The sequence below is a fragment of the Cajanus cajan genome, chromosome 6, assembly GCF_000230855.2.
Source record: "Cajanus cajan strain Asha chromosome 6, NIPB_CcT2T_4, whole genome shotgun sequence".
Taxonomy (NCBI): Eukaryota; Viridiplantae; Streptophyta; class Magnoliopsida; order Fabales; family Fabaceae; genus Cajanus; species Cajanus cajan.
In genome coordinates this window covers 53,804,431-53,814,109 of record NC_138522.1, presented here as the reverse complement: position 1 = coordinate 53,814,109, position 9,679 = coordinate 53,804,431, and the positions used below count along the sequence as shown (strand labels likewise).

At 38.7% G+C, this 9,679-nt stretch overlaps 1 protein-coding gene across 1 annotated transcript; it reads left to right on the top strand.

The window, feature by feature from the left end:
* The first annotated feature begins 4,834 nt into the window (after positions 1 to 4,834).
* On the top strand, positions 4,835 to 7,240 carry LOC109796875 (leucine-rich repeat receptor-like protein kinase PXC1). Its single transcript, XM_020356712.3, has 2 exons — positions 4,835 to 6,454; positions 6,530 to 7,240. Exons 1-2 carry the CDS (start codon positions 5,086 to 5,088, stop codon positions 7,144 to 7,146), a joined length of 1,986 nt encoding a protein of 661 aa, XP_020212301.2. The 5' UTR covers positions 4,835 to 5,085; the 3' UTR covers positions 7,147 to 7,240.
* The last annotated feature ends 2,439 nt before the right edge of the window (positions 7,241 to 9,679 follow it).

The following is a 9,679-nucleotide window of genomic DNA, read 5'->3' as shown; positions in this document are numbered from 1 at the left end:
TGTAAGTTTAATTACACGTTGAAATATATCCAAAAAGTAACTAATAGTTACTTTTACGTTATTTTTTGTGATTTTTTTTTATATCAAACACGAAACTTTAACAAGAAAACAAAAACACCATAATATATACACTTACATACGTACTTTTCCAGTAATTTATGTTCTAGTGTAAAATTCAGATTGCATTGTTTCTTAACCTCCGGTGTATGAAAACAATTTGATCAATGTCATTATTCGACGTTAATTTACAATTTTATAAATTAAATCCAAGATTTTACATAGTTATCTGATATAAGACTATAGTTTTCCAACAACCATACCAAAAGAGGAAATTCCAGCAAATGTCACATTGTCACCCCTGTTCTTGGTCATGATCACATAATTTTTAGGCGCGCATCAAGCAAACATAATCGACAAACAAGGTTAGATAATAAAAAATTCGGACACACTCAACAACCCGATTTAACTTTTAATTATCCCATCAAAAAGAAGAAGAGAATGCAGTTATGCATTCTGTCTTCTTTAGAAGGGTTCAATCAAATTCAGCTTTGGACAGATTATTCAAACACACAAAAGAGTTGTAGGAAATTTGAAAAATGACCCTTCAAAAAAACCATGCATAGAATTCTTAACCTTCTTTAGTTCTTTCAAAAGATTATCATCCCTGTGGGTCGTGAATTCGTGACGCTATTGTGGACGAATGCAACTTACATCTCTTTGAATTCACCAACAAATTTTAAATATCCTCCAAATAAAGAACACAGTTTTGACACTGTAGTAAATAATGCATACACATCAAATCAATGTTCTAACTGTTACACTGAACGACATTACTATTATCTTCCCAATAAACAGAGAATCTAAGACAGTAAAACTGCCACAGCCCTTTGTCTCTATCGCTTGCTGGCCGTCACAAATTACCATACTTTTGTTTTGTCGCCATGTTTTCCATCTTCCATCAGTTGTTTTTTTCCCCCAATCTATGCTAGTTGCATCAGCAAATGTAAGTCAAAATCAACACTATCTATCTTCGCAATCTGACACAGTTTTTGGGCCTCTACTTGTATTTATTTGTAAGGACATGAAGCCCGTCTATAACCCTCGGTTTTGTCACATGTATATATCCATGTTAAATAAATGTGTACCCCACAATGTGGCCAAAATAGAAGGCTTGTAGACTACAATTTCAGCTTTGGCAATTATCTAGGCAAAAAGTTCTTAAACATAGATTCTGTTTTTTGCTCCATTTTCCAATGATAAACTTGACGTTGCCGGTTTCAGCTACTCCTGTGCTTTCTCGAGTCTTGCTTTGTCATCAAGTGACATGAAATTTCTTTGTCAATTTAGATAATAGAAATTGTTATGAATAATCACATATTTATCATTTCATAATCAAAAATACCAAAGCTGAACAATTTATTTATATATATAAAAAAAACAACGTATAAATTATTTATTGGCTTAGTTTATCCAACATTTCTAGTCAGAATCTCGTGCCAGGAATAAGCTACGTTCTAGTTTGAATTTCACATTCCATAATTATGATATATTATTTTTAGTTTTGAATGCAATTAAGAATTTTGGATCTAAAAAATCAAGGAAGTCATGGACTGGAAGCTTGGAGCATATAATCGCTCTGTCCGAATATTTTATAGCAAATTCCTTTGGAGTTTATGTGTATTTTTCTTATCTTTAATCAATATATTATCATGTACTATTAACCATCAATTATATTTAGTCTCTTACAAACTGTTATGGAATAAAAATGCATTAGAAAAAATTTAGTTATTGTTAAAGTTTGAAGTATTCAAAATATGTATTATAGGATGCTTTAGTCTTGAATATAGTCGTGTACTTGTTTAACTAATTCTCTTAACTTAATTCTCTTAACTTAATGATTATAAAGTCTGTCTAAACTCATGAAGGATCAACCTAATGATTTCATGTTTGATTTTTATTTTTGTTAAAATAATATTTGACGTTATATTATGACATTCAATCCGTACATTAATAGTATTGATCAATGTTTAAAAACCCGGATCGAACCGGCCGGTTGGACCGGTTAGACCGGGAATCGGTGGTCCAGACGGTCTGAATCGTAAGTTGGATCGGTTATGCAGTCGATCCGTTGCAAGCCGGATTGAACCGTCAATTTTTTGGTTCAACCGGTGAACTGGTGGGTTAAACCGGTTCAACCACTTTTTTTTATATATTTTTTAAAAATTTTAAGAGACCATAAACCACAAAAATAATAATAAAAATTGAATCTCTTAATGGAAGAACAAAGATTCTTATTAAATATAACAATGACTAATTCTAATGTATTTGTTTATAATATATATAACTTAAATAACTTTTATAGTATATTATTAATTTTAAATTATATATTTAATAATATAATATCTATATAGATATTACATATATTATTTTGTGATATCAATTGCAAACATATTATATATATACATATTATTTATATTTTTAATTTATATTAATATATAGTTTAACATATAATTTTTTATATATTTTTTTACAAAATAAAAATAAAAATAATTTTAAATAAGATAGAAAAATTGAAATTTAAAATAAAATATGAATTTATTAAAATTTATAAATATAAAATATATTTAATATGAATATTTTTTAATATAAATAAATAAAAATCGAGTCATGCGGTTCAACTAGTGACCCACCGATTCAACATTTAACCCACTGACCCAGTACCTTAACCGATTTGATGACCGGTCTGGTTTTTAAAACTATGGTATTGATCCTAATATTAAATTTTTTTTATTTACTAAATATTTGACAACCATCGGATATAGATTGTCACCTTAGTATTTTATAATGGGTAGACCTGTCAGAATATTTTACAATTTTCTCTAACTTTTTCATTTTTTGCCAATTAGTCGAAACTTCTTAAAATATTTACAGGACAAAACACAAACAAATTGTTAATTGAACTATTAGATGATGAAATTTAGAATAATATGTATAGAATGTTAAGGTTTAATTATGATATTATTATTGAAATTCTTACAAACAAAATAAAATTGTTAGTCTAAATAAAATTAGATTGAATCTCATTAAATAAGATTTTAAGTTGAAATGTAACAAATTGAAAAAATATCGTGAGACAAGAGACAAAATCAAATTAGGAAAGATTTTGAGTTAGCAAAAATACAATTAAATAACAGATAAGTTTATTATAATTGAATCATGAATCCATTAATTTTTCAGTAGCGAACAATGGCCAAGTGAAGTAATTAATTGATTGGCATCGGACGGTGACTGTAGATTTGTAGTTACAGTAATCACTTCATATAAAGAAAACAATATTAACTCCTACCCCCTTTTCAATTTGGAACGCCAATCTCGCCTCCGGACCCTCTGCTTTAACCCTTTTGCTTTATTAATTCGTACCATTATTCACAATGAAAGAGAAATTAAAAAGCTGAAACAATTCCCCCACTTTCTGGGACAACATGCATTACCATACTGCTGGGAATTGGAAACTCTACGAATGAATATGGGAGCATGTACCAGTGTACCTCACATTGCCCCCACCCATGTGCCATTACCCACCACGCCATCAATTTATTTTAATATATATAATAAATCATAAAATTATTAAAATTTATTTTCCTAATCTAAACTAGCAATTATAATTTTACATTTTATCTTATAAATATAGTAGCTGTTATTTTCAAAGAGTCAAATCCTTATAAATATGTGCATGGACGATGGACGGGGTCGATCAACTCATTTGTGCCAATTTCCCTCTGAAATACGAAGAAAAAGGACTACCTTGTTGCGCTGGGCTTATACTAATTTGGGGACCGACAATTCAAATGTCAATTTTATTGGAACAGAACAACTGCTGTACTATATATTTGGTGTGGTTTGACTAACTAGGTAAAATTTTGTCGTGAAACTGAAGCTTGAATTGCGGTCATGTCATATTGTCATGTCCCATGCATTTGCATGTTTATCATTGAATTGGATGCTCCACTTCAGGGTCTGATGTGAGAAAAACTTTGCTTGTTCATGACTTAAAGCGCAAACCAAATAATGAAGCACTTTCGTTTGGTGAAAGCTTCTAAAGTTTGTCCGGGACCGGGAAAATGAATCATGTTCATCTGGTTAAATTACGTATATCATGAGCAGTGAAAAGTTGCACAGGTTAATTGCATCCACACTCAGTGCCTGGTGGTCCACAAGCTCAGCGTTTCACAAATGTGGGATCCAAATTCTTGTAAGCAACAAATAAAATTTACTGCGGAAAACAATTCACCTACAGTTATTTAGGATGGGGCATCATTCTACATTAGATGATTGTCAACACTCAAACAGTACGTGAACCCCTTTTACTCTTCCATAATAACCAAAAAATTTGAACTTTATGGGCCAGAGTTGGTTTTAAAACCTTATCCATTGCATCATTGCAAGCACATGTGAAGTAATTAATTTGATAAGAATTATGTGTACTCAGTAATATGTGAACAACTATGGACTTGGTTTAGCACACAATGCTCGTTCAAGATATGGGAAGAACTCTAAAGAAAATAATCATGTTCATGAGACTTAATATGATAACAAAATTGTTGTGAGGAAATAAAAGCGGGACCGTGGGAGAGTGTCAGACTGGGAACCAAAAAGTATGAGTTTGAAATTGATTAGATAGCCTCTCTCATCGCACCTCATTTTCCATAAACAAAATACTGGAGGGAACAAAACAAAGCATAACATTTGGTTTTGTATTTTCCCTTTAGCATAAGAAGGGAAGCAAAAGAAAAAGCAAGCTCTTGTGACAGATTCCATTTGTTATGAGGAAACGGACAACAGCAATCATAAACGCTACCAATTCCATAACCTTTAATCATCGCATAAGTCATAACATTCCCCCACTCCTAATTACTACTAATTACCTCTCCAAGAGCTATGCCTATAATAACCCTGCAACTGCAACGCTTTTCCTCACTCACAGTCACACACTCTCTCCAATCATGCCACGTTCTCCTCCCATTTTAAATTAAAAACAACCACCATCGCCATCGTTCCTCCCTTCCCACACACCATAACATTAACATGAAAAGGCTTTCTCTCTCTCCCATAAACCCCGCACTGGCCTTAACCTTGGCCTTGGCCCTGTCCCTGTCCATCCTCTGCGTCGCAGAGGGAGCATACCAGAATGATACACACGCCCTCACCCAATTCCGCCTCCAAACCGACACCCACGGCAACCTCCTCCCCAACTGGACCACCGCCGACGCCTGCTCCGCGGCATGGCGCGGCGTCGAATGCTCCCCAAACGGCAGAGTGGTGGGCCTCTCCCTCCCTTCACTTAACCTCCGCGGCCCAATTGATTCTCTTTCCTCACTCACGTACCTCCGCTTCCTCGACCTCCACGAAAACCGCTTAAACGGCACCGTGTCGCCTCTCTTGAACTGCACCAGCCTCGAACTCCTGTACCTCGCCGGCAACGACTTCTCCGGGGAGATCCCACCGGAGATATCCTCCCTCAGGCTGCTCCTCCGCCTTGACATATCCGACAACAACATACGAGGCCCCATACCCGACGAACTCGCTAAACTAACCCACCTCCTCACGCTCCGGTTGCAGAACAACGCTCTCTCCGGCCACGTCCCCGACCTCTCCACTTCCCTCCACAACCTCACCGAACTCAACGTCACCAACAACGAACTCCGCGGCCACGTCCCCGATTCCATGCTCACCCAATTCGGCAACGCAACCTTCGCCGGAAACCACGCCCTCTGCGGCTCCACGCCCTTACCCAAATGCCCCACCAACGAAACAGAGTCACCGACTCCTCGTGTAACCGTTCCTTCGCTCCCGCAAACAACGGGAGTTTCTGTAACTGCAAGTGATACTCCGAGAAAGAAAGGGATGAGCGCGGGTGTCATCGTGGCGATCGTGGTGGCGGTCTGCGTGGCGGTGCTGGTGGCGGCGTCGTTCGCGGTGGCGCACTGCTGCGCCAGGGGAGGTGGCTCCGGGTCGGTGGTGGGGAGCGAGAGTGGGAAGAGGAAGAGCGGGAGCAGCTCCGGGAGCGAGAAGAAAGTATATGGGAATGGCGCAAATGTGGATAGAGATAGCGATGGGACGAACACGGATGCAGAACGAAGCAAGCTTGTGTTTTTCGATAGGAGGAACCAGTTTGAGTTGGAGGATCTTCTTCGGGCTTCGGCGGAGATGCTGGGGAAGGGAAGCTTGGGAACGGTTTACAGAGCGGTGTTGGACGACGGTTGCACCGTGGCTGTGAAGAGACTGAAAGACGCTAACCCCTGCGAGAGGAACGAGTTTGAACAGTACATGGACGTTGTAGGGAAGCTGAAGCACCCCAACATTGTGAGGCTGAGAGCTTATTATTACGCCAAGGAAGAAAAACTTCTGGTGTACGATTATCTCCCCAATGGAAGCTTGCATAACCTTCTCCATGGTTAGTCTTTAATTGAAGTCCCACGTTGCAGGGATGAGCAATGAATATATAAATGAGTTTTGTCTTAACGTACAGGGAACAGGGGACCAGGGAGGATCCCGTTGGATTGGACGACGAGAATAAGCTTGGTGTTAGGAGCGGCGAAGGGGTTGGCTCGAATTCACGCGGAGTACAACGCATCCAAGATACCTCACGGGAACGTCAAGGCTTCGAACGTGCTTCTGGACAAGAACGGGGTTGCTTGCGTTTCAGACTTTGGGCTATCGCTGTTGTTGAATCCCGTTCACGCGATAGCCAGGTTGGGGGGGTACAGGGCGCCGGAGCAGGTGGAGGTGAAGAGGCTCTCGCAGGAGGCTGACGTGTACGCCTTCGGGGTGTTGGTGTTGGAGGTGGTGACGGGGAGGGCGCCGTCGGAGCAGGGTGGCATGGATCTCCCGACGTGGGTGCGGTCGGTGGTGAAGGAGGAGCTGTTCGATGAGGAGCTGCTGAGGTACAAGAATATCGAGGAGGAGTTGGTGGCGATGGTGCAGGTGGGGCTGGCGTGCGTGGTGGCGCAGGCCGAGAAGAGGCCGACCATGTTGGAGGTTGTGAAGATGATTGAGGATTTGAGGGTCGGAGAGGATTATGATGAGTCCCGCTCCCGCAACTCGCTCTCGCCTTCCCTCGCCACCACCGATGACGGCGTCGCTTAGTTTCATTCTCTGCATGTTACTTTTTGACCAAAGTAGGGTTGTATGAGAAGTTATTTACGTAAATGGTGCTGTTTGAAAACTATTTACGCCTTTAGGACTGTTTACAACGGTGTCGCTATGGGCCAATGCCACGTGGTTTTTTTTTTTTTTTGGTGTGGGGTGGGCTCGAATGAGCCAAAACAGTGTCGCTATGGGCTGAGGCGACACAGTTTGTGCGCCATTAAAAATTGTGTAGCCCATAGCGACACCATTTAAGAAAAAAAACAAAAAAAAAGTAAAATAATTTCTAAATTTAAAAATAATGAAGTGAACTTATATATTTATAAAAATAAAAAATATTTATTTAAAAACGTAATCATAAAAAATATATATAATTATTTTACAAGTGGCGATATGGCCTATAGCGACACCGTGTCGCTATAGGCTATAGCGACACTACTAATTTGTTTTTTTTTTTAGTTATTATTTTCTTTTATTTTAAAATTATTTTTATAATACCAGTTAAAAATGATGATGCCCTGTATCAGTAGCAGGAGTTAGAATACACCGTCGTGGTCTTTTCCTTGCAGCCCTTTGAGGATTTCTTCGAACACGTCTTTCTCCTGGCGGTGATGGTTGATGACTAGCCTCCGCAGAAAATTGCGGACGCAAATCAACACCTGCAACGTCATATTTTACACAAATTATTAATAATCATAATTATTATAACAAGAAATTAATAACAAAATAAAAAAATATGAGTATACCTGATGTATAAGCACGACTGATATAATCATGATCATACGGAATATGAAAAGGTGCTTCCTGACTCGATTGTGTGGCATCCGGTGGCATACTTGGCTGTGGAGTCATTAAAGGGGAATGTCCAAAAATATGATCCATCATGTGTGATGACATAGTTGGTTCCGGTGATGAGTCTAAACCAAGTGACTCACAGATATATGTAGTAGTCATCGGAACTGATGTCTCAAATCCTGGTGGGCGAGGTGGAGTGTACCAATATGTATGTTGGGTTTGTGATGGATAAGTGGGCTCTTGAGAAGGAATATAATATAACCATGCTGCTCTGTCTGGCATTGTAGGGTACATCTGATCCCTCGCCTCAACTGTTGTTCTTCGTCTAGGTAACCCAGCAGCCTCCCTTGACTGTGGAGGAACATTGAAAATCCCCGCGTCATATGAATCAGGGGGAACAGGTGCCTCCTCAGCTGGCTCAACGAATCTAGCACTATAGTCATCAGATATCGATAATAATCGATTAGTCTGCTCTGTGACTGCTCCAAAGAAAACTCTTCCCTGCCATGAGGAGATGTCAAGTAGGCCAAGCATTCAGTTACGTCTCCCTACATATAGAAAACAAAAAACAAAAAATTTACAACTTAATAATTTAACAAAATAATATATACGGAATATCAGTTCTAATATTCACATACCACAATCGAGTCTTTAACTTCATCAGCATCAATGTACAACTTCCCCTTTCTGCGATACCACCTCATGTATTCAGAATTTGGACCTAATAGTCCAACCTGTGGAGAAGTAGCTGGAAAGTGGTATGCATATCGATTGGCCCAGTGCTCAAGTGCTGGACTTAATATTGTAGTCCAATCATCATCCGTCTTTCCCCGTAGGGTCAACGCATGCACATGAGCAGGAGTGATCGGAGCATTTGGAATTGGTTGCTGGAGTCCAAATTGCCGCATCACCCTATCTGGCTGATGCCACTCACAAATACACAGAGAAAGTAAGGGGATTACAGAACCCCAAATACGTATCCCCTGTGTACAGTCATCGGGCATCTGATCCAAAGGCGGATATGGTTGCCAAATAATATGTAAATAAAAAAATTAAATTAGTTTATATTAAAATACTAATAACTTACACAATAAAAACCGAAAACCCTTAAATTTTAGTTACTTACTGATTTTCTGGACAAACGATCAAAGAATTTGCGATAAAATTTAATATCATCGCTCATGCTTATTTTAGTGGCTGTGTTCGACCACCTGAAATAAAAATGTAAACAATTAATTTCTACAAAATTTATTGAATAATTTTAAAAATGTCAATATTTGAATTTGATCATACCTTAAACCAATAGGACTGGCGGGAGGAATAGGTGGGAATGGAGAAGACAGAATGGTTGGGAATCGTTCCCATGCCCATAACTGCAATAAAAGTGTAAACCCACCACAACTTGGCGTTTTGTAATCAGTAGAGGTGCATAAATTGCGATACAAACATCCAAGCACAGCTGCACCCCATGCATACGTCTTAATGGTCTGAAAGTCACCTAAGAACGCCAACCACCTTAATGAGACATAGCTAGAAGATCTATCAGGAAACAAAACGTCTCCTATAAACCGTAGTATCCAAGCTCGAGTATAAGGAAGCAACTGATGTAGCTCCTGTAGATCATCTGCAATCTCATTAAAATATGTTGCCAACCAAGATAGCTTGACCCCATGACCTTTCATTTCTGACTCAGGTGGAATAACACCTAAAAAATCATGAGCTGCATAAAACAAAATAA